This window comes from Miniopterus schreibersii (genome assembly GCF_964146895.1).
Source record: "Miniopterus schreibersii genome assembly, chromosome: 2".
Lineage (NCBI taxonomy): Eukaryota > Metazoa > Chordata > Mammalia > Chiroptera > Miniopteridae > Miniopterus > Miniopterus schreibersii.
The window spans coordinates 178,083,057-178,108,168 of record NC_138102.1 but is presented as its reverse complement, the minus strand read 5'-3'; the positions used below and the strand labels follow the sequence as shown (position 1 = coordinate 178,108,168).

Here is a 25,112-nt window from a genome sequence, read left to right as displayed (position 1 = left end):
CTGGAGTCAGAGTTCCTGACCAGGAATCTTTGTTTTGCCACTTGCTAGTCATGTAACCTTGGGCAATCCAGGTATTCTGTGGAGTCTGTTTCATCACTGTAAAATGAGAATATGTTTTTCCCAGTGCAGTTGTGAGGACTACATAAGATAGCAGGGGGGAAACTAACTCTGTGTGAGTGTCACGTATACTTATGACAGATATTTCAGTTTCCTAGCAAATCACCTAAAACGTTAGTGGCTCAAAACACCACTCATTTTATTACTTCTCATAGTTTGTGTGGGTCAAGGATTAGGGAAATGCTTAGCTGAGTGGTTCTGGCTGGGGGTCCCCTATGCCAATGTCCTTAGTTTGTGGCTGGAGCCTGAAGCAGTGGAGGCTGGCCTGGCATCACTCTTTCCTGTTGTAGACTCTGGCCTCTCCTTGTGGTCTCTCTGCAGGGTTAGGTTGGGCTTCCTCACAACATGGCAGATCCAGAGCAGGTGACTGCTTCCCTGGCAGCTGAAGGCTTTAAGTACAAGTACTCTAGAGAGCAAGGCAGAACGGAAACATTTTATGACCTGGCCTCAGAAGTCACATAGTGTCAGCTCTGCTGATAGTGTAGCCTATTAGCTGAAACATTCACAAAAGCCCACGTAGTTTCAAGGGGGTGGAAACACACACCCCATCTCTCAATGGGAGGGATATCTAAAAATGCGTGGATATACTTTAAAACGGCAACAATTGGTGTCTAGTGGTTATTTATTGCTTCATATCATGTTTTCCCCAAAACTTAACGGCTTAAAACAAGCATTTATTATCTCATACCACTTCTGAAAATGAGGAATCTGAGAGCCGTTTAGTTAGGGTTGGGCTCTAGATCTCACATGAGGTTGCAGTTAGATCCTGCTGGGGCCGCGGTCATCTGTAGGCATCCTTGGGGCTGGAGATTGTGTTTCCAAGATGCCACACTGGCCTGGCCGGGGCTACTTGAGTGTTCTCACAACGGCTAGCTTTCCCAGTAAGCGATTGAGCAGAACAAGGCAGAAACCAGCCTTTTTTATGACCTGGCCTTGGACATATACCATTGCTTCTGCCAAGTTCTGTTGGCCATACGCATCAGCCCTGGTAGTGCAGGAGAGTTTACGCAGTACCCTGAACACCGGCCGGCAGGGGTCCGTGAGGACAGCCTCGGAGGCTGGCCGCCACACTGGGGCGATGGCGAGGGGCCTGTCCGGCAGCCTCCTGTCTGTGCCTCCTGAGCAGGCCCGCCTTGATCTGCTCCAGATATTGCATTCTCTTATAAAATTAATTTTTGAAAATGTACCAACAACAGAAACAAAGAGGCAGCTGTCTCATTTTAAAGATGCTGAAGCTGAAGTAGAGAAAAACAAGAGTTCTGTCCTAATTTTTCATAGTTGTCATCGTGGCCCAGATGCCGAGTGATTCTGGTGGCTCCTCTCCTCATTCCTGTGGCTTCTGCCCCCTCGTGTGTGAGGGGCTAAAGGCAGCGTCAGCATTGACGGGGCAGAGGGAACCGGGCAGATCCGAAGCCTCCTTTCAACAGGGGGAGAGACTGTCCCAGCTCTTACTCGAGGGGGAGGGGGGAGAGGGCAGAAGGGGGAAACTGAGGCCTGACTTTGGGGAATATTTAAGGCTCAAGGCCTTGACTATAGAGCTATCTCATAGTATAAATTTTTTACAATAACAATTAATAATAATTACGGTAGATATAGATTTACGACCTACAGGATGCCCAACTTTAAGCCCTTTGCATGAATCATCTCAATCTGTCCAGCAGCCCTGGAGGTTGACATATTTATGACCCTTTTTTTTTTTTTTTATAAATGAGAAAGCTGAGGTTCCAATAGGTGGTATTGTATCTTCAAAGATGGGGAGGAGTTTGATAGGTGAGGTGACACACCAGGGCACCCTAACCTGAGGGCACATTACAGAAATAAGATGGCTTAGCGAGTCCTCAGCTTGGTTGGAGCGGGAGCGCCGTGGGAGACGGGGCGGGCTGTTGGCGGTAATGACACCAGTCACATCTGCTTCCACTTCCTGCGCAAGTGTTGGGTGTTAGAGTCGCACTTGACATGTGCTAGCACATGGGATCACTGTAATCACCCTCATTTTATAAATGGGAAGGTTGAGGCTCGTCGAAACCACATAGCTAAAAGATCACAGATCCACACCGTGGATCTTTTCTGTTTTTAATTGTGGGGCAGTGAAACTACAGAACGTGAACTTTCCCCCTTAACCATTTTTAAGCGTACAGTTCGCTTAGTGCTCGGTGTGTTTATGTTGTTGTGTAACACACCTTCAGAACTTTCTCATCTTGCAGAACTGAAACTCTACCCGTTAACAACAACGCTCCCATTTCCCTCTCCCCAGTTCCTGGCAACCACCGCTCCACTTTCTGTCTCCATGAATGTGCCTCCTTTAGGTACCTCGTGTAAGTAGGATGGATCACTCAGCATTTGTCCTCTTGTGACCAGCTTATTTCACTTAGTATAATGTCCTCAAAGTTTATACATGCTATAGCATGTGACAGGATCTCCTTCCTTTTTCAAGGCTGAATAATATTCATATATATGCCACATTTTATTTATCTGTTCATCTGACAATGGACACTTGGGTTGCTTCCTCCTCTTAGATGTGTGTGTGTGTGTGTGTGTGTGTCCATCCAGACATGGGATTGCTGGATATATGGCAATTCTATTTTTAATTGTTCTAGGAACCACCACACCCTTTTCCATAGTGGCTGCACCATTTTATACTCTCAGCTTCAGCACACAGGGGACCCAATTCCTCCATATCCCCCCCCACTGGTTGTAAATCTCAGGACGGATGATACCCTGCTTCCTCCACTGGAGAAGCCGGCTGCAAACTGATCACAAAGAGTTTTGAGAGAGCCCATCGCCTGGCCTCTCTCGCCTCCTCCACTGCCTTGCTGCCCCGCATCACCTCTTGCTTCCTGTGCACACGCTGAGATGGGGTTTCTCATGGGGACTGTCTCTGAAGGCGAGTCCGTGGGGCCAGCACCCAAGGGTGCTGTGGGGTTTTTTGGATGTGGTCACCCCCAGAAGGGGCTGACCTTGGAGAGGTGGCGCTCTGCCTCCAGGCAATCCCTGCGGGTGTGACAGCTCGTGGCTGCCTGGGGACAGCACTCAGCAACCCAGCAGCATGCGCCTGGTGGAAGGGGCGTTTGGGCAGCGCCCACCACACTGGGCTTATTGCAGTGGCTCTGGACTGTTCTCTGCTTCCTCGCCTGCCCCCTGCCCCCACCCACGCCCCCACGCAGAAAGTCTGCTCTAAACTGGCACCTTGAGTGAGCCTTTGAAAATGGAAGTCAGGTCGGGCCGTTTCTCAGCTCTGAGCCCTCCAGTGGCTTCTCCTCACACACCGGGAGGGGCGAGTTCTTGCAGATGGCAGAGCTGGGGGCGGCCTGCCTGCTCCCTCGGGTGTCACCTCGCCTGCCACCTCCTGCCTGTCTCCCGGGCAGTCCTTGCACATCGGCTCCCTTGTTCTGTCCACTGCCTGGAGCGCTCGGCCTGGATACCTACAGGCTCCTTTCCTCATTAATTCAGATTTGGGTGCCAATGTCACCTCTCAGTGATAACTGCCCTGACACCCCCCCTGTAACATCTCGGCCCTACCGGCCACCCACACCCAGGCCCTCCTTCCCTTGCTTCATTTTCCGTCCTGCGGTTCTCACCAGCCCACCCTCTCTGTGTCTTAATTATGTATGTTTGTCTGTCTGTCTGTTTCCCGTGTCCCCCAACTAGAATGTCAGCTCCCGTGGTGGGGGCAAGGATTGGGTCTCCTTTGCTCACTGCTATGCCTGGGTGGGTCCTCAGCATCCTCTTTTTTTTTTAAATATATCTTTATTGATTTCAGAGAGAGGAAGGGAGAGGGAGAGAGAGAGAGAGAAACATCAATGATTAGAGAGTCATTGATCGGCTGCCTCCTGCACACCCCTGATTGGGGATCGAGCCTGCAACCCAGGCATGTGCCCTGACCGGGAATCGAACCCCGATCGCCTGGATCCTAGGCCGATGCTCAACCGCTGAGCCACGCCCGGGCCTCAGCATCCTCTTGAGGATAAGTGGCCGGATGTCCCTGTCGGCGTCTCCTGCCGCCGCCTGCATGTCCAGTGAACGTGAATGAGCAGCAGCTCGCCAGGCGCACCTGCTTGCACCCCGTCTGATCCCCGCAGCAGCCCTGAGGTGCCCCTTTTATCCCCATTTTACAGATGAGCCAGTGAGGCTCAGGGATGTTAAGTGACTGCTCCAAGGTCGCAGGGTGACTCAGCTCTGAAGGTGCAACTCAAACCCAGGTCTCTTGGCTGTTGCTGGTTTCGTCACTGACTCATTCCTGCCGCGGACCCCAGCTGTGTGCTTCTCCCGGCCGCCCCGGGACCGCAGCTGCCCCCCACCTGCCCTCATGCAGGGCCTGCAGCCGCTGCCCAGAATCTGCACTGAGCCTAACTTTTCACGGTTTTTAAACCGGTTTCCCCTCTCACTCCCACTCCTGCAGTTCCCCGGATATGAGCCGCTTTCCCTAAATTGTGCCCCCAGGCGCAGTGCCCTGAAGGATGTACCAGGCCTTTTGGGTCACTGCTGATGGTGTTGCTAGGGCAACAGGGCTGGGCGGAGTGTTGATGGCTTTTGCCAGGGCCACCATTTTCTTGTCAGCCTTTAGTTTGGTCTGAATGTCTTTGGGGACGATGATTATTTTTCCCCCTGAATGCATATATGAGAAAACAACCCTAGGGGACTTTTTTTTTGTTACATTGGAAACTCCAAAAAATGCTCTTATCATGCCTGAATTCTTCCTGCAGGTCCTAGAAGTGAAAGTCACTCCCTGAGCCCAGTGGCATCAGGAATGAACCCTAGTTGACAGCTACATTGGGGTCAGGAGGCAGGTGTGGATGCAAAGAAGACTGTGCTTCGGTAAAAGAGACAACATGGAGCGGCATGAACCCTCCATTCCTGGAGCTGTTTTAAGGAAGCCTGGATGACTTCCCGTAGGCGGTGCCCTAGAGCAGTACTTTTCGATCTTTTTCAAGTCGTAGCCCACATAGAAAATGATAACTGTGTGGTGCTAGGAGGGAAATGGGAAAAGTTGCTGGCAGCAGAGGGTGGCCAAGCCTGAGGGCCAGCCCTGCCTGGTAGCCTGGAGACTTGAAGAGGGAAGTATCTTTGTCACCTGGAGTTCATGTCCAGCACACCATGGTGCCAAGACACCCCTTTTGGGAAGCATAGTTCTCAAGGACATTTGTGCTGTGACTGGAATGCAGTGTGCCGAGCACCGTAATCTGCTCCTGGCGCCGTCCCCTCACATACTCCGTGACATTCTGCAGGACATGTCATGCCCTTTATGTGATAGGGAGTCACCTGACACTACAACTTTAGCAGGGTCACCTTGGGTTAAAGGATGGAGCCAGGATTCATTCACTCGTGTCTGGGGCCCATGCTCTTGCCTACTTAGATGAGCTGACCCATCAGGTTCCCTTCATTTCTGCCTCTCTCCAGTTCTTTGCACGACACCCCGGCTGCGGCCCATAAGTCTTTATTGGTCCCTCTGCCGCGTTACCAAGTTGACCCGAAACTGAGACGCCTCGTGAGAACACTTCACAAGCTCCCCGAGCCATCCCCTCCCAGGCTGAGGTCCCCGATGGTCAGTTCATCCTTCCGGGGCGTATTTCTTTCCTCTCTCTGGTTACCAGCTGTCATTGTCTCTCAGCTTGGGGGCAGGGAACTCACTGTTTGTCTGTTTGAGCCCATTGCCATTTCTCTAGTCCCCAAAATGTAATTGAAAAGAGGCCTTAATGGTTTGCAAATGATGATAGCTCCATAAACCGATTAAAAAGGCTTTGATAAAACGGTCTCGAGTTATTTTCCAGCACTGCAGCCTGTGTTCTTTGTTTTCTGATGATCCCAACAAGCAATGAGGGTGTTTTTCTTTGTCGTGGGGTGGGAAGCACCAGGCGGGCCCCTTCCATCTGTCTAATGCTCGCCCTGTTTTGTTTGCTTCCCAGACAATCCACGTTGCTATCGTCTGCGCGGGATATAACGCCAGCCGGGACGTTGTCACCTTGGTCAAGTCTGTCCTGTTTCACAGGTGAGTGCAATGCCTACACTCTGCAGGTGTGACTGGCTGCCCGTGTGTGTTTCCGTGGAGAAGGTGAAACCAGGGCAACATTGCATCAGTCATTGAAGCTGCCATGAAAATGTAATTTTCGTCTGAGGCCTTGGGGAGATTATTGTGTTAATAATGTTCAGTAGATTAGGTGCTGTCTTGCAGTGTGTAGAATTGTGGCTCTCAGACCTGAGGGGACCTTCAAGGACAGCCCAGATTTAATGCTTCAGCTTCTTCACCAGCCTTCGTTGCCTGACAGCCACTAGACCTCTCTGTTTACACGTCCCTGTTGATAGGTTGTGGCTGAATTGTGTGTGTTGCTCTCTCCAAAACTTTATCTGTTGAAGTCCCCAGTACCTCAGAATGTGACTGGATTTGGAGATAATGTAGGCTCTTTAAAAAGGTAACTCAATTAAATGAGGTCAGTAGGGTGGGCCCTAATGCAGTTTGACTGATGTCCTTATAAGAAGAGATTAGGACACAGACTCACAGTATGAAGACCATGTGAGGACACGGGGAGGAGACGGCATTTACAAGCATCTGCAAGCTAAGATAAGAGGCCGCAGAAGAAACCAGCCCTGCCGACACCTTGGTCTTGGACTTCCAGCTTCCAGAACTGTGAGAAACACATTTCTGTTGTTTAAGCCACCCAGTCTGTGGTATTTTGTGTCCACTCAGTGGCATTTTTGTTACAGCAGCCCTGGCAAACTAAAATAAGTTGCTGACTCTTTTGCAGAGTAGCCCTTCCCACCTCTGGGCATTTCTGACCATCAGAAAGGTCCTGCCTTATATTAAAGGGAAAATTTCCAGTCTGCAGATGATGTCCATGGCCCTCGTGGGTCCGCATGGAACCAGCGACACAAAGGATAGATTCCCCTTCCTCCAGGAGGTGATAGTGCCCTCCTGCGTCATCGCTTCTCCCCATTAAACTCCCGGCCTTTGCTTCTGCTTTTCTCACGGGACTTTTCTTCTATCCCCTCACTGTATATCCCGGCATACTTAGGGTGTTATCCAGGTTGACTCTCCAGATCCGGCCAGTGTCCTTGGCTCTGCCCAAAATGTCTTACCACGGGTTTGGATGACGCTTACCCAGAGCTGCAGCAAACAGAATGGGAATGTGTCAGATGAGCAGGTCAGGATCCAGAATGTTCTCAGCAGTAGGAACAGTCACGAAAAGCTCCGAGTTCAACTGAACAGTGATCAGTGGGAAGTTTTATACTGGAATCCAACTGTCAATGGAATCAACAGAGACAGGAGAAACGGTAGACGCCCGAGAGCTGCCGACACTGCACGAAATGGGGTTCATCTTGGATTCAGTCCTCTGACCAGCCCCCCTATTATCAGTGCCTCTGGGTTCTTCCTAGAACATCTTTTTCCATCCCACCCTTTCCTCTCCATCCCACTGTGACTGGCATAATTCAGGGGCATAGTCTCTCCCGGGCACTGGTGCTTCCCGTCTCCCCAGATCCGCCCTCTCTAAGGCCAGAATGAAAGTTCAGACGGGCAAGTCTGACTTCTCCAAGCCTTTCGTGGACTTCTCCTGGTCAAGGGGAGAGAACTGAATCTCCTTACTGAGTCACGCAGACCTCCCGGGATCGGATGTCATTCCCAGCAGTGTTCTCCCTCCTTCCCCCTGGCTGATCCTTCATGCTCCGGCCACACTGCCCGCTCGCAGTGCCCATCCTCTCTGGGGTGTCCCCTACCTGCTGTGTGTCATCAGGCAGCTCTGTCTGCCCATTTCTCCCCTTGTCCTTCCTCTCCTCCCACCCTAATCTGCAAACCCCTCTTGCCCTTTCAGACCTCACATTGGCATCTTTCGACCAGGAAGCTCACCTGGAGGTGTCGGTCTGGGTCGGGGTTTCCCTTCTATCAGCTTGTAATTCCCTGTGCATCTTTCTGTCATTATTTATATTACATTGTATTTTATTTATCTATTTACGTTATGTCTTTTGTAGTAGAATGTGGCACTTATGGGGACAGAAAGCATGCCTCATTTTCTGTATTTCTAGTATCTTAACAAAGTACTTAACACATATACTTTATAAATGTTTACTTGGTTAACAGCTGAATCTAGGGGACTTCATTAATAACCTGAAGATATATTTATTCAATCAGTTAACTAATATACCTGGCTTAGGCCTAGTTCAATTTCACATTGATGCCACTATATTGCTGACTGATTTTCAGCAGGTCATTTTTTTTTTTAAGAATTTTTTTTAATATCTATCTTTACTGATTTCAGAGAGAGGAAGGGAGAGGGAGAGAGAGAGAAACATCAATGATGAGTCGACATTGATCGGCTGCCTCCTGCATGCCCCCGACTGGGGATCGAGCCCGTAACCTGGGCATGTGCCCTGACCGGGAATCGAACCGCCATCTGGATCCTAGGTCGACGCTCAACCGCTGAGCCACACCCGGCCGGGCGCAGGTCATTTTAATTCTTTCGTTAGTTAGCTCTCACACCAATTAGCTTTCGCTGCCAACCAATTCACCCTAAGCTTATTTGGTTGGAAAGAACTTCGTTTGTTAGCTTGGCTGTTGGTGCCGCCCTTGCCTGGATGGTTCCTTTGCTGGGCCCCTTACGTGCCTGTCGTCAGCTAGCAGGTTAGCAGAACCTCCGATTCCCTGCCCTCCTGGGGGGGGGGGGGTTGGGAGACGCGAGCAACCAGTGATCACACACTCGGGTGAGGCTCTCAGCTTCCCCTTGTCGCTCTGTCCGGCTGGCATGGTGACTTCGGTTGTACATCTCAGGAGGAAAGGGGAATGGCCGGCCAGCCAGGGCTCTCCCCTCCGCTTTCCGACGTGGGGTGAGACGGCCTTCCCACGCCACCACGGCCCCTGTGTGCTTGCGGGGACTCGTGGTTCTGCAGCCTCCAGCTGCCGCTCAAAACCAGGCGTTTCGGAGGCTAAGCATTGAAGCGGATGAGTGGTTCTCGGCCTTTGATGAATTTATTCCTTGTCTCTACTAAAGAACTCAGGTCTCTCCCCAATCGGGGGTGGGGGGGAGAAAGCCCACTGTTTAGAGAAGTGTATTTGCGTGGATACCAATAGTTCATTAATGTTATTTCTCAATTATGGTCAGTTTTTAGGTCCCAGAAACTTCCAGTGGTAGTGTTGGGTGTAAATATTATTGCTGTGGCTTTAGCTATAAATCAGATGATTCCAGTAGTTGCCAAAATGGTAAGAATTCTGTTGAGTGCAGACTTTTACTCCCAAGGTAACGGTGCAGCACAGAGGTGTTAAATTTAAAATAGCAGTTCCATCATCCGTGGCTGATGGCAGGCCACAGTTTCACGGAGGCACGGGGACTGGAGAAGAAAGCCAATTCTTCTCGGGTGTTATGAAAATTCTGCGCCCCACATCAGTGACCACTTGATCTGTTTGAACCAAATAGCCACTTCCACCCCTCCCACCCATGACATCCTACAAATGAGAGTGGCTCTTTGGATTGATAGGCAGGTGCCCACGAGTTTAGAAATCAAGACAACGGGACTTTTGAAAGGTTTTCAGCTCAGAAAGTCCAGCTATAAATAGCATCATTGCTTCCAGAGCATATTATGGGGATTAACACACACGCGATGATAAAGTACTCTGACAAACGAAGTACCTTCCTAGTAGTAAGAATAATATAATAATAGTGGGGCAGGATGCCTCTTTTGGCTTTCACTGTGAATTACAGTAATTAGATTTATTTTCCAGACAAGATTTTCAGCAGATTTTCATTTAAGGCTTGCTTTGTTACATGAAATCAATTTTACCTCTGCAGTATGCCTGGTGACAGTAGGCACACTGTATTTTGAGAGGTAGGGAAAGAGTGATGTGGGCACTCACATACACTGATGCTGGCACTGGAAATGGCTATGACAGCGTTTTGGAAAGAAGTGTCATAATATTATGCCCAAGACCATGACCCTATAGGACGACAATAGGGGCTCTGTCTTATAAGGAGAGTCCTAACTACAAAAAGGCTTTTATGAAACATTAGTTATAACGATAAAACACTTGAAAACAGTAAGATTAAATAAATGGATCATGCTCTTACAGTAAACCATGTTCTCAGTTGGTTTTAAAAAGTATGTCATAACATAGACAAAAATGATATTTTATGATACAAAATAAGTGATAGCATAATTCAAAAAATTGTGCATAATATCATTCCACCATATAAATGCATGTGTCACATGCATACAGATATACATCTCCGTGGTGGAAATAGAGGCACAGAAGACTAGCAGAAAATTAATAAAAAAGGGGATTCTTTTGCATGTTGTGGCTGGGAGTGATCTTGTTTTTGTTTTTTCTTTACATATATTTTTGGTCGTCTCATTATGCAACCTCTATGGTGAAAACAAAGGTGGGTGATAAAAAATGAATGCAAGATATATGTGAACGGAGGCTTATCTAATAGAAAATAGCACGGGATGCCCTGGCCAGTGTTGCTCAGTGGTTAGAGTGTTGGCCCCCTACACCGAAGGGTCTCGGGTTTGATTCTCAGTCGAGGGGACGTACCTGGGTTGCAGGTTCGATCCCCGGCCCTGGTTAGGGTACGTTCAGGAGGCAATGGATCGATGTGTCTCTCTCACATCTGTGTTTCTCTCTCTTTGTCTACCCTCCCCTCCCTCCAACTCTCTCTAAAAGTCAATGAAAATAATCTCCTCAAGTGAGGATTAACAAAAATAAACGAACAAAAAGAGCACAATATAAGTCTTTGCCACCTAGCTGGAAAGATGTTTAGAGAAAAACTGGGGGAATGCCTGTAACTCCCGTCCCAATTGCAAATAAACTGGGAAATATAGCTGCTCTGCAAGGAAACCGAGCTTTTAGTGAGCAGCAGAAGAAAATGTTTATTTAGTAACATAAGTGTTTACCTCCTGGGCAGGAAGGTTGGCCAGCTTGTAAAAATTTAATATTTGCTTGCTGGGATGATCTACTGACTCTCGCTCCTCGGCCCTGCTGGCAGGAGCACGCTGGGTGATTCCCTCACTGTGCATATCAAGCAGCTGGGGTGTTTTGGGGGTTTGTTTTGTTTTGTTTTGGGGTTGTTTTAACTTCACTTGTGCCTCTGAAGACCATGGAAGACAAAGCAGCCTATTTGTGACCAGTATCGGCCTCTGTCCTATTGCCTTTTCAGGCTTAAACTTATTATAGAAGCAGTTTCCAGATCATGCAAGGAGGAACCTAGGATTTGAATAAAACCAAGGACCAGAGCTAGATGGTGATTCTGGTCTTGCCAACCCTGAGCTGGGTGTCCCCGGGCAAGTCGCTGTATTTCTTGAGGCTTTGGCTTGGTCCCCAAGCTGTCACAAAGCCTGCCTTGAATATGAGAAGAGATGATCTGTGTGAACCGTCTCTGCATTTTATTTATTTAACAAATACGAATGTATCAGGCTCTGTTCCTCATGCTTTTCGGATATTTAATGCATTTTATGCTCAGGCGCCTCTCTGAGGTGGATACTGTCATTGGGCCCATTTTACAGATGATGCACTGAGGACCAGGATGTTAAGTCAAGGCTGAAGGTCGCTCGGAGAGGATGGGCAAGGCCAGGCTTGACTCAGGCGGTCAGCTTCAAAGTCCGAGCTCAAAATAAAGTTACCATTGTGAGCATCATTACTATTTTATTTTTAATCGTCATTAGGGGGGGCCATGTAGACATTGCTATCATTATTGTGAATCTCCATCGTCACCTTCATCCTTCAGGTGTATATTTTTGGGGTAAAAAATATGAAATAAATGGAGGTTTTCAAGGTTTGGGCATTAATGTTCTAGTAAGATTTAAGAAAATAGCATGGAATAAAGAAAAGAAACCGGTAACTGCAGGTGGGGAGGAGTATGCTAATCAGCTTGATTGTGGCGACCAGTTCGTAATGTATACATACAGAAACATCACCTTACAGGTTTATGCTATTTAATGTTCACCTTAAAATATATACAATTTTTATTTGTCAATTATCTCTTCATAAAGTTGGAAAAAAAAATCTAAACAGGCAATGCCTTTAAACAGGTAAGAGCGCTGTGCTGTTCGGTTATGCATGTGTATGTGAAACCAGAGGGAACTGATTTGTGTAGGTCGGATGCTGCGCATCACGTATTTGTGTTTGACCTTCATTCCAACCCAGTCAGTCCGCGCCGTTATCCCCACAAATGAAGGAGGAAACCGAGGCTCGTAGAGGTTAAATACCTTGTTGAAGGCCCCTGGTGAGTAAGTGATGCTACTGGGATTCCAACCCTCCCCCCCTCTGCAAACCCTAGAATCCACGCTGCTTTTACTACTCCAGGAGGTCTTTTGATTTTTCTGGAAAGTGGCTCTGTTCTCCCATGGAGAGCTTTTCTGACATGAAACTGGCCTGTCCTTGAGCCATCCCACATTATCAAGGCCTCCTGTCCTCCCTCACACCAGGAGCTCCCACTGAAAACCCTCCTTCTGGCTGCCACATTTTCCTGCAGTGAGTGCTGCTTTAATCTCTAAGTGCAACAGATCCACTGAGCATCCAGGTTGCCATCACAAGCTCTTTTTCCCCCCCTCAAATTGCAAGTCCATTCCAAACTTAATAATTAAAGATTATTTCAGCTCAGATGTCCCTGTACATTTTAATAGAAACAGACCCTGGATTGCCTTGGAGGGGCTGTGGCACATTCCTGACAAATAAGGAAGGAAACACAAGGAGAAAGCTGAGGTTTCATCATCTCTGCCTCTGTATTACCATATTTATTGCATCCCAACCTGGAACAGGGGAGCAGTTAAGGCAACCAGAGGCGGCGGGCGCATCGCTCGTTACAAGCCCAGGCTGCCAGCTCGCTGAGGGTGAGGCACGCACTCGCTCCCTTCTTTGTTGTAAAAGCGTGGTCGTGTCTGATGCCTGTGGCAACGTCTGTGTGTTCGAACCCGGGCGAGCTGTGTGGGAGCCACCCTGCCTGTACAGATGGGAGCCTCTTCTCAGGCCTTAGAGCCGTGCTCCCCAGATGCACATATAGCTGGCGACAGGTCTGAAAGACTATTTTAGATGTTGTACAGATAAAAAATTAGACAACACTGAATCATATATGGAGAGAATCAATCCCGTTCTGATTCTTGTGAACGAGTTCCGATTATTAGTAGATGAAATTCGCTTTGGTGTGTCTGTATCCTTAGCATCTGCCAGACTCCCGCTGCTGTCCCTCTGAACAAAAGAGAACAGGATGGAAGTGTGGCCTGTGGCTGCTTTTGTAGTTCTCGGGCCCCTGTCATCACAACTGTTGCTTACCTTTTTGAATTAGGAACCAAATGCAAGATAAGACTCGGAAGTCACACCGGGAGCATGAGCTGTCACCTTTGTTGCTATTAGTCCTGAATTCTGGCCTGTCCTTTCCAATGCGGGCATGAGCAGGCTCCCTTTGCATCCCGAGGAATTGGGTTTACCTCCTGGTCAGAGGCCAGCTGGGCAGTTACAGGCCTTCCTCACCTGGGCAGGCCACTTACTGCGCCACAACAATCCCGAGTCCAGAGAGAGCGGAGCAGACCAGGCCTGATTCCCTCCCCCAGACTTACTGTTCAGACCATCACCCCCCATCTCAGGCAAATGAGTAAGTATTGGGATGTAATTCACATACCCTAAAATTTATTATTATTTTTTAATCCTTACCCAAGGATATTTTTTCCATTGCTTTTCAGAGACGGGGGGGGGGGGAAGAAAAAGACATCCATGTGAAAGAGACACATGGATGGGCTGCCTTCTGCGCACGCCCCGACCAGGGCCGGGGACCGAGCCTGCAACTGAGGTACGTGCCCTTGGCGGGAATCGAACCTGGGACCCTTCAGTCCATAGGCCGACGCTCTGACTGCTGAACCAAACTGGCCAGGGCTAAATGCACTTTTTAGAAGAGTACAATCGATGGGTCTTTAGTGTATTCACAGTTGAGCAACCATCGCTGCTGTCTAATACTAGACCGAGTTCATTACCTCCAAAAGAGACCCTAATACCCATCAGCAGTCACTTCCCATTTTCCCCTGCCTCCCTCCCTCGATACCACTAATCTACTTTGTCTATGGATTTGTTTATTCTGGACATTTCATAGACATGGAATCCTATAGTAATTAGTTTTTTGTGGCTAGCCCTTTCCACTTAGCATGATATTTTCAAGGCTCAGCCATGTCGTAGCATCTATCAGCACTTCATTCCTTTTCATTGCTCAATAATTTTCCATTGTATGGATATACCACAATTTGTTTATCTATTCACCAATTGGTGGCCATATGGGTTGTGTCCACTTCTTGACTCTTGAATAATGCCCCTGTGGAGATCTGTATACAAGCTTTTGACATCCGTCTTCATATATTTTTTGTTTATAACTAGGAGTGAAATTGCTCAGTAACTCTGCTTGTGTGAGGGGATAAGAAAGGACAAAGTGAGCCCCCACTTAATATCCTGGGCATTTTTCTGGGGCCTAGGATACACCCATGACAGACCCAGGCTCTGAGAGACCGGTACCGAACAAGCACTCCACAAGTAGTAACCTGGCGTGTTAGGAGGGTCGTAATTGGGGCTTTCTTGATTCCAAGGGGTCTGTGGGATAGGAAGGCGGGACCATCTGGTTGGCAGTGGATTAACAAGTTAAAGCTCAAGGGAAATGTTCTGGTTTCCATGGAGACTCCAAGAAAAGTGGTCTGGACAGTGTTTTCGGGTGCTTTCTCCGACGAGGCCACTGAGGTGCGGCAGACGGAACCCATATTTTTGTGATGGTACCGCAGGTGCAGCATTAGCAGAGCCCCTCCCGGCTTTCCACCTACGGAGCAGGAGACCTGAGCCTCGGCTGGGCAGCCTGTATCGACCGCTGAGTCAGTGTCACACACGTCACCTGGGCTGGGAGCCCCCGGGTGTCCCCTGATTGAGACTGCCAGTCACAGTTCTTAGGAGGCCCCTTACTCTGTCCCAGCCTGCAGCAAGTCTGTCCCTTTCTGTTTATCCCTGCCTATTCCAGGCATCCAGTAGGCATCCATTAATGTCACTTTATGAGCCACCCAACCAGGACTGGTTCTTTGGCAGACATGCCTTGTACTCCCCCACCTCTGGTCCTCCCCTTATTCCATCACAGCCTGCAGAATGCCTTCCTCGGGCCTCCATCTCTCCCCACCCAAAGGTCCAGGGCCAGGTGCAGGGCCACAGTCTGTGGAAACTCCGTATCTTCTGTGCTGATGAGGAGGGGTCTCCTCCATCCTTAGGCCCCTGTCCCTTCTGTGCTCCTCCTTGCAGAGCCACCCTGGACAGCTGCACAGGTTGTTCCCCATCCGACTCTAGGGGTGCCCGTCACTTGCTGTCTGTGTCAGCCTCTTCACATGGCCCCTGGGACGTGGGCCATTCCCGAACTTCACAGTCGTGTGTAGCGACCCAGCGTCATGTCACACACGTGTTCTCACGGTTAGGTAGTTACTTGCATTTTCCCTGTATCTCTGCCAGATTGGTAGGTGCCCGAGGAGAGGACTCTGGTGGTTCATCTGTTACGCTTTTCCTGCATTTGCTGCCTGATAGCTCTTTGTTGGACGTTTAATCACTCAGCTCATTATTTTTGGTCTATGGGTGGAGGAACGAATTGAAATGCTTTATATTGAAAATGATACAAAAGCACAGAGAAAATAACAGTTTCATAAGTTAATGCTTATCATGGGTGCCTTAGTTCATGGGGGCCCTTGTCACAAAATACCACAGACCATCAACAACAGAACCTTACTCCTCGCAGGTCTGGAGGCTGGGAAGCCCAAGGTCCTGGCGCCAGCGTGGTCTGGGTCTGGGTGGGGGGCGCTGCTTCCTGGGTACCTACCGCCAGCTTCTCTCTGTGCCTTCCCGCGGTGGGAGGAGTGAAGGGTGTCCCTGGAGCCTCTTTGATCAGGGCACTAATCCCCTTCAGGAGGACTCTGCCCCTGTGACCTGATCCCCTCCCAAAGGCCCCACCCCCGATACCATCACCTTAGGGGTTAGCATCCAACTTATGAATTTAGCGGGGAGGGACACAGATATTCAGACCACACCAATAGTCAACACACTGGAATCTTCCCACACACCAGGCACTTCACTAAGTGCTTTATATATGTCATGTCTCCTAACCCCTACAATTGCCCAAAATAACATTGCTTACCGTCACTGTTGCTGTCTTGAAGATGAAGAAATTGAGGCCTGGAGCCATGACGTAACTTGCTTACAGCTGCTCAGTCATTAGGGCAGCCAGGGTTCCAGCCCAGACCTTCTGGATGGAGCCCAGCGCCGCACCACCACGAGGAGTGTGCCATCGGCTGTTCTTACCCTCACAGAAGGAGGCACTGGCTTTCTTTTCCGGTGCACGAGTGTTTGTTGAGCACCCCCAGGTGCCAGCACCTCTGCGGGGCACTGGGGATGGACATGAACAAGATAGTTCCTGTCCTCAGGGGTCTCACCGCACAGACAGGAGCCAGGGGTTGAATGTGGTCACAGCACTACCATGTATAGGGTAGACTTGATTTCGTCTGCATTGCCAAGTTCACAGGAAAGGGGCAAGGATGTGCTCCGAGACGGTGTCTAGGAGGAGACGACTCACGAAGGGAATCTTGAAGGATGCACAGAACTCATGGGACCTCAAAGTAGGGGGAGGGAGCCCAGGCAAGGACACAGATGCGTGGGTGTGGGGATGGGTCAGAGCAGAGAGAAGCAGCTCGATCTGTTTGGTGTCGTCACCCTGTGTCTAAAATTGCGCCATCCCTTCATTGTGGCTAACAATGCAAGGTCACAAGTATGCAGGCTGCTTTGACCCAGTCTCCATACGTAAGACTCTGTTGGGGCACGTGTGGGAGAGAGGAGTGTCTGTGCCGACACTCGAGGGCTGAATGGATCGTCGGTCTTCCCAGTGACTTTGATTGGCCGCCTCTGACGTAGCCTCAGGTAGGCCACCGGCCAGTTAACAAACCATGACCCCTCAGGCCCCCAGTCATCACGCAGGCCTCCTGGCAGGTCTCACGGGGCCTGCAGGGCAGGCATACCCCCCCCCCCCCCCAGTATAGATGGTTCCATGAGGAATTTGCCATTGCCAAGCAGTGGTCCCATGGAGAGATTCTGCTGTGCTATTTGTTTCTTTAATTCTTTCTTTTTTCACTTTACTCACCCTGTGCACCTGTTATGTGTATGGCACCTTGGCCATGGATAAGAGCTTTCTTCAGGTCTAGGCTCACTCATCCGGCTCTGCCTGGCTTTGCCACCCTCCCCTCAAACTTGGTACACCCACCCAATCCCCAAAGTCATTTTCCTCCAGCGCGTCTTTCTTCTTATCTCCCCTGTCCTGGAGACATCACCACCAACCTAGGGATCTCAGTGTCACCTTCTGCATCTGCCTCTCCATCCCTCCCCCATCCCCGTACCCCACATATAAGATCTCTCCTGAAATCCCTCCGGATTCAGCTTCCTTCTTGCTGTTCTCTGGACTGCCTTGATCAGATCCTGGTTCACAGTCGCCTGGTCTAATCTCTCAAATGATGTGTCCACCTCTATTCCCCTTATCTGACTACCGTCCAGCTCCCATCCGTCCATTCAGATCATTTTTGAACTCCTACTGCATCCCAGACACTGGACTGGATTGGGGTATCCACTTAAACATACCTGGCACGGCCCTTGACCTCCCCGAGCTCACAGTCAAGTGGGGACTTAGGTAAACAGGTGGTCTCTACCTGAGGGTGGGTGTGTGGTGCTAGGATGACTGTCAGCATTTATTGAGCCGGCCCGTGCAAGAGGGTTTCCTGCAGAGCAAACCGAATCTGCCCAGGCCCAGGTAGAAGACAGCGCGGGCGTGGGAACTGAGAGACCGGCCGTATGTCTGGAACGGGGAACGGGGCTGCCCAGGAGGCTGGGAGCTGAGGGGCAGGTCGCGCCGCTCCCCCACACCCAGCTGATGGACTCCGGGCTGCTTCATTGCTTCGCCCCCGTGGGTGCGCATCTCTCTCCCTCGCTCCAAGCACGGAGCCCTGCCAACCGCTTCCTTCCCCAACACGCCTGTGCTCCGGCCACAGGCCCTGTTACTCTCCTCTCCCTCCACCTCCTGTCAAAGTCATTTATCCTTTTAGGGTGCTGCATCCCCCACTCTTACGCACCCTCTGTCGCAGCCAGAACTCCTCCCGTAGCACCTGGTGTGCTGGGTAGTCATTGTCACATCATGTTCCTAGTATTTAATTGTTCCGTTTCATGTCTCTAGTATTTAATTGTGGGTCTCCCGTCTCTGCAAATAGGATGAGCTCCTTGAGGTCTAGGGGACCGGTTCATTCTCATCTTTAGGTGCTCGTTCGTGGTATTAAAACTTACATTGTTAGCCCAGCCGGGCGTGGCTCAGCGGTTGAGCGTCGACCTAGGATCCAGGCGATCAGGGTTTGATTCCCGGTCAGGGCACATGCCCGGTTGTGGGCTTGATCAATGACTCTCTCATCATTGATGTTTCTGTCTCTCTCTCCCTCTCCTTTCCTCTCTCTGAAATCAATAAAGATATATTTTACAAAAAAAAACAAAAAATACTTGCATTGTTATTTTTACCCGCACAGTAGTATTTATGACAGTAGTTCTTCTGCACTGAACTATCACTTTGTGCCTGGCAGTTTCTCCAGAAGGCATATCTGTAATGTATTAATATTCTGTCTGTGTTTACTGTTGATATGCATTATATATGGCACTTGTTATTTCATTTAATCGGCACAGTGGCCTCATGAAGAGGTTCTTCCAACATTTCACAGAGGAAGCAGCAGGTGCGCAGAGGTGTATGTGACCCCCTCGGAAGTCCCCACTAATAATCGCCAGCCCTGGGCATGAACCTGAGCTCTGCCCTGGGTAATGCTGGGTTATAGTTTGAGTGTTTCCTCTGTTTGGGCTGGTTGACTGAGGGGGAATGAAGAAAAGCTGTAGGAACATGAAAAGTGAGGCTTCACTGATATTCACTGATGGAGCCCAGGTGACTCCTCCTGGGATGCCTGGAATTTTTGGGAGAGAAACAAGGAGAAAACAAACCTCAGGACTGTGCTGGCTCCATGCAGCTGGTGTAAAGACGTGGTCGTCTCCCTGGGCTTCTGCATCAACGCCGGTGTTTCTAGGTGACAGAAATAAAGGGCTCGTCAGTACCATGTGCTCTGCTTAAGATACCTAGAAACACAGATGTTTTAATAACAGGTACAGTGGTTGGCTTGAATTGAGTGTCTCCAGCCATGTTACCCGCCTGGTCCTTCATCATCGCCTCTGTGAAAGGCTGAGGTTGGGTGACATGTCCTCTCCTTTCCGGCCCCGCCACCCTCCCCAGTCAGCGCTGATTTGGTCACAAGCCCGGTTTACTTTCCCAGTTACTGTTAGAAACCGGCCACGTGTAACGAATGGGTGAGGCTGTGTGTTTGTGGGGGAATGCCGAGGCCTCAGCGCTCCCTCCTGACCCTGCCTGCTGTCGCTCCCCACAGGCGGAACCCCCTGCACTTCCACCTCGTCGCCGACTCCATCGCCGAGCAGATCCTGGCGACTCTCTTCCAGACCTGGATGGTGCCCGCAGTGCGCGTGGACTTCTACAACGCCGATGAGCTCAAGGTACAGTGGCGGGAGGGGCGCCCCCCTGGGCTCCTCGAGCAGAAATCTCAGCCCCCAGCTGGAAATGCCTGGGGCATGACTGAGATCGGCTGCCACCCGGATCTGCTTTTATTCTCAAAAGCCTTCAAGTGGCCACCTCTTTAGCTCAGAATGTCCATGGGTCTGTGCAGTTCTGGCCACCAAGGCTTTCTGTAGAGTCTGCAGGCATTGGCCTGGTGCGTACCTGAAGGGGGTCTGTGATATTATTGTCTAGAGAATTCAGGCAATAATGAACTCAGAGTCCAGTGGACCCGGGCTTGAATTCATGGATTGTCGTTTACTGGTCAGAAGACACCAAGTAAATAACCTATACCTTTGCTGGGTGTGTTTTCTCCAACCAGTGGACAGGTGATACAATACCTACCTCGTGGGGTAATAAGAGGCTCAAGTGAGAGAATGTATATGAATATGTTTTATTATATTTTTTTAATTGATTTTTTTTTTTTGAGAGAGACATCAGTTGGTTGTCTCACTTATTTAGGCATCCACTGGCTGATTCTTGTATATGCCCTGACCAGGGATCAAACTCGCAACCTTGGTATATCAGGATGGTGCTCCAACCAACTGAGCTACTCGGTCTGGGCTGTGAATGTGTTTTAAAGGACTGCTGAATACATTTTAAGGGTTATGTGGGGCCAGAGGGTTTCAACCAGATGAGACCCATTTGGTCACATCACTCCCTCGCTTGAAATCCCTTTGTCATGCCCCTGTGCTGGTGTCACGATCGAGTCACGGCTGTTAAGAAGTACCGTGTCTTCTGGCCCTAGACTCTCTGGTCATTCTGCAGATTCACTCTGTTCCTTAGCTCTGAGGAACCACTTCTGGTTCCCACTGCCTTCTCTTCTGTGTTTGAGGCTTTGCTTGCGCTGTTCTTTCTGTCTGACATGCCCTTCCACTTGCCTTGTCATAACTCCTATTCACCCTTCAAAACCCAGATGCATGGCCACCTTCTGAGAACCTTCCCTGATTTGTCCAGAAGAGAGGGGCTCATTTTCTATTCACTTGTCTCCTGCCTTAGTGTTGAAACTTCTACATGGGGGAGGGGACAGGGGCACATCTATCCTTTGCTGATGTTCTGGTGCATAGTTCGTACCCTGTAGTGCTTGTGGATTTAACCAATTGCTGTTATTAGAGGAACATGTAACTTTGCAGAAATATGTGATGCTCTGTCCCCAGTCACCTTGGGAAGGGCTCAGCACCCAGGCATGAGGCTGATTCTAGCAAATTGCTTGTTCCGAACCTCATAAAGCCATTATCTTTTCATCTCTGAGCCATAACATTTTAAATAGATCACAGAGATGCTAGCCAGAGTTTCTGATTTTCCCATATTTCAGGCTCTGAAGTTGATGGAGACTTTCAGAATTTAGCATTTGGGGATTGTCGTGGTAATTCGTGTGCCATTCCAGTCTATTCTGAGCTAAAATTGATTAACACTCTTAAAAAGGGAAAAACAAAATTTAGCAAATTGCTGCGCTAATTAAGGTAAAAGCAAGCCAGCCACTCTGTCTCTCCGGGTCTGCGCGCCAACACCGTGGGGAAAAGCAACGGGAGGGGAGGAGCGACATCTGGCACAGAAGGATGTTCTTGCCGCCGCCTCCTCCTGCCTTCTCCTTTTTTTCTTTTTTGGCAATCCTGGGCCATGTCCTTTGCAAGCCTTTACCCTCTACTTTTTAAAAAACACACGTGTGCCCCGCTGGTGTGGCTCAGTGGTTGAGCACTGACCCAGGAACCAAGAGGTCACCAGTTCAATTCCTGGTCAGGGCACATGCAGAGATGCAAGCTCGACCCCCAGGAGGGGGCGCACAGGAGGCAGCTGATGGGTGTTTCTCTCTCATCAATGTTTCTCTCGCTTCCTCTCTCTCTAAAATCAATAAAAACACATTTAAAAAACAACCAAATACAATGTGGCAGGGAAAAAAGCCCAAGTTCATCCCCTGGCTCACCACTGAAGGACCATCCGATTTGGGTTCTGAGCCTGGCTCCATCAGCTGCTGGATGGGATCAAATAAGATGACTCCTGCGAAGGCCCAGCAGTGCCAGAAGTACAGCAGGTCCTTAGAACTGCCCTGCTCTCCTTGGCAGCCAGGGCAACATAGGATTAAAATGCTCCTGATTGTGCAGCCCGTTAGGAAACCCGTGGATGGTTGGCAGGCTCGGGGAGAAAGGTACCCAGTGTTGGAACCTGAACTTCCAGGAGGTGTTGGAGGAAAGGGGGTGGGTGGGGAAGGTATTGGTTTTCTGACTCTCCCCTGCGCCCTTGAATGCAGAGACACCTACTGTTTGTTATTTTACATGCTGGACTTTCATCCATTTGAATTGAGGGCTCCATGCCGTAAAAAAAAAATTTTAAAAAACGCAATCTGGATGAATTCTAAACAATGTCATCTCCACTGTCCTGTCCTCTAGCCCGATTCCGCTATTGACCATACTGTGCAAGGTCCCCAACACCTGCATTTTCTTTCCCTACCAATTACCTACCTGTCTCCCACAAGATCAGCTAAGAATCCGGTAAGGACAAGGAATGTGAAAGCATTTTGTAAGCCATAATTTTTCCATAACTTATAATGATTGCAGCAGTACTGATTTATACACAGTGCCGCTCAACCTACCCCAAACCATGCTCTGCCCGCTCTCCCCAACCTGAGCCTCTCCTGGCACGTAGCACGACCATCTCTCTACATGGTCACTCGTCCAGAACCCAGTAGTTCGTTTCTGGTTGGACCCTTCACCGCAGCCAGTGTCCAGCCAACCATTCCACACCCCGGCTCCCCGCCCGCACCTGAGTCTCAGCGTTTGTGGTCTTCCCCCAACACAGCAGCATTTTTCCCCCCAGATGAGCCTCTTCCCTTCTGCTGTGCTCACTGCCCCCCCAAATGTGTTCTCCATCAGCAGCCTGAGTCAGCTGTCCCAGAAGCAAGCCCCAGCGACGCCCCCTTTCCTCTCCTAAAACCTTCAGTGGCCTGTGACTGCGCGGCCTGGCCTCTGCCTCCTTCCAGGCTCATCTCGTGGCCCTCGCTCCGCCGCCCAGCTCCGCTCCTTCGCTCCCACCGGGGGCCTTCGGGGGCGCGCACAGGCGCCCCTCGCTTTATTGCGCTTCACAGACGGTCCGTGTTTTACAGATCGAAGGCAAGACCCTCCGTTGGCAGAAAGGACACAGCTGGCCTGACTTCAGCACTCGCTTTATTGTGGGGTCTGGAACCTAACCCGCAGTTCCCCCCGAGGCCTGCCTGCGCTCGGGGAACCCTTCCCTGCCTTTGTCATCGCCTAGGGCTTCCTTTGTCTTAGGTCGTCACAGGATCACAGACATTTCGTCAGTAAACGCGGGGTGCAGTGTAACCGCTCAGGCCTCTGTGGGGCGAGCTGGTCAATGTCTGTCTCTCCGCTGGACAGAAAGCCCCAGAAGGGCCGCATTGCGTCTGCCTCTCTTCTCCCTCGTATCCTCATGCCCGGCTTGGGGCCTGGCTTATGAAAATGTTCGCTAAATGAACGGTGCACAGGAAACACGGGGCTGGGTCCCCGAGAGCATTAAAGTCACCAGGGAGGAGTTTCTCCATCACTGTCAGGCTCCCCTCCTCCCTGAGGCTACTTGTGCAGGGACCCTGCGGTGGCCTAAATAAGGCAGCTAGCTGCACCTGCACCGCCCCACGTGGCGTCCCCAGAGCGGCCCTGGGACGGGTGCGTGTGTGTCCGTGACAGGTACAGCAGGAAGGGAGCACGGTGAGCCCCAACCGTTGGCTGGCGGGGGCGGAGGAACGGGACGGATGGAGGTGCTGGGATCCTCGCTGCGTTCAGGGAGCGTGTGGGTCGGTGGCCGCAGCAGACGCACGTGGCCCCTCCCCGTGCGGCTCCTGGAAGTCACCTCGGACAGCTGTTGGAGTGGCATTTTGCAGAAACCCTCCTGTGGGCGCCTTATAGACTCCGCAGTGCAGGAGGTGGGGTGGCAGGGAAATGGGCATTTACGAAGGATCGGCGCCCGATGAAAGGCAGGCCGTGGGAAGTCCGAGGCGACCGGTGCGCGCGTCTCCCTAATGGCCAATTAGTGTGCGTTTGCAGACAGTGACGGCTCAGCCCCGTGTCTCCGAGGCCTGTGGCCTGCTCTTCGGTCTTCCTCACGTTTCCACGGCCTGTTCGTCCCTGGCCTCCGAGTCCCCGGGCCAGCAGGCTGCGAGGACTGGGGACATCTTGGTGCTGCGAACTGCGTATCAGACATGTGGCTGCTGCCTGCAGAGGGGGCGACCACGACGAGAAGGGGCTGATTTCCCCGTGGGGCGTTGTATGTGGGGGCTTGCTGTCACTTCCCGCGACAACCCTGGGAGGGGAGAAAGTTTTATTACCTCTGTCTCGCAGGTGATTTATAAACTGAAGCGCAGATTTGAAGTGTTTGTCTGAGATCAGGCAGGTAATAAATGCCAAGCGGAACGGTACGCGATGCGGGGTTTTCCAATTTAGGAGACCCGGACACGGAAAGGAGGAATACAGGGCCAGCAGCCGCTGGGGATTGTGGCTGCCCCGTTGAGTGGCCCCTTGATCTCAGAATTCCTGTTTTCAGTGACTTTGGGGCCCAGAGGCTGTGGTGTAACATCTCTTATTATTTATGGGAGACCTTATGTTTTATGTGGTTTGGTTCTCAGGGCGAGCTCACAGCTCTGGAGCAGGTCCTGCTATTGCCCCTGTTGTACAGATAAGAAGCCGATCATGAGGAAGGTTAAAGAGCCCCAAACCCATGTGCGTAGCCAGTCCATGGCAGAGCCAGGGTCAAAACCCAGGAGTGTCGGACTCCACGGCCATGCTTTCTCTTGTGCTATAATGCGTCCTCGGTGGCCTGTTTTTAAACTAAGATACTGTAATTGCATCTAGACAAGGGTCCTCGGAGCTCTCGGGGTGTTCTTTTTCTGGCTGTTGCCGAAGAACTAATGCGTTACGCGTGACCCCTCCGTTTGAAGGCCTGCTGGGAATGGAGCTTCCTGCCGGGGACAGACCTGTCGTCCTAATGATGCTGCGGAGCTCGGGACGGCCCATCACTCCTGTCCGAGGGGTCGTTTTCTAAACTCAGCAGTCATTATGCTGGACGGTTCGCCTTAATCAGCAAAGCATGTCTTGCCGGTCTTCAGATCCTACGGGACCCTGTATGCCCGTCAGACTGTGGTCTTGCCCCCATTTGGCCCCGACAGTCATCCCCGTGCCGCCCCTGGGTGAGCGTGACCCCGAGCCGGTGAAGGAAGCGGCTGAGCAGGGGCGGCTTCGTGGCTCACCGGCCCGCTGGGAGCCCTCATTCATCTCCCTTTCTCTTCGCTCGTTACCCGCAGCAGGGAGATTATGGAGCAGAAGTCGGGACTGTGGGTACCGGGAGTATTGGCTCCTGAGAGTTGGCTTCCGACTCACACGGCGGCCTTTGTGCCGGTCCCTG

General features: G+C 50.7%; 1 protein-coding gene across 6 annotated transcripts in view; it reads left to right on the top strand.

Moving 5' to 3' along the window:
* LARGE1 (LARGE xylosyl- and glucuronyltransferase 1) overlaps nt 1–25,112 on the top strand; it is a 401,066-nt gene that overhangs the window by 191,067 nt on the left and 184,887 nt on the right. For all 6 annotated transcript variants that reach the window (XM_081128709.1, XM_081128708.1, XM_081128710.1 and 3 more), the window contains exons 4-5: nt 6,021–6,103; nt 19,543–19,666. In XM_081128709.1, coding sequence (XP_080984835.1) covers nt 6,021–6,103; nt 19,543–19,666 — 207 coding nt within the window. The remainder of the gene's footprint in view (nt 1–6,020; nt 6,104–19,542; nt 19,667–25,112) is intronic.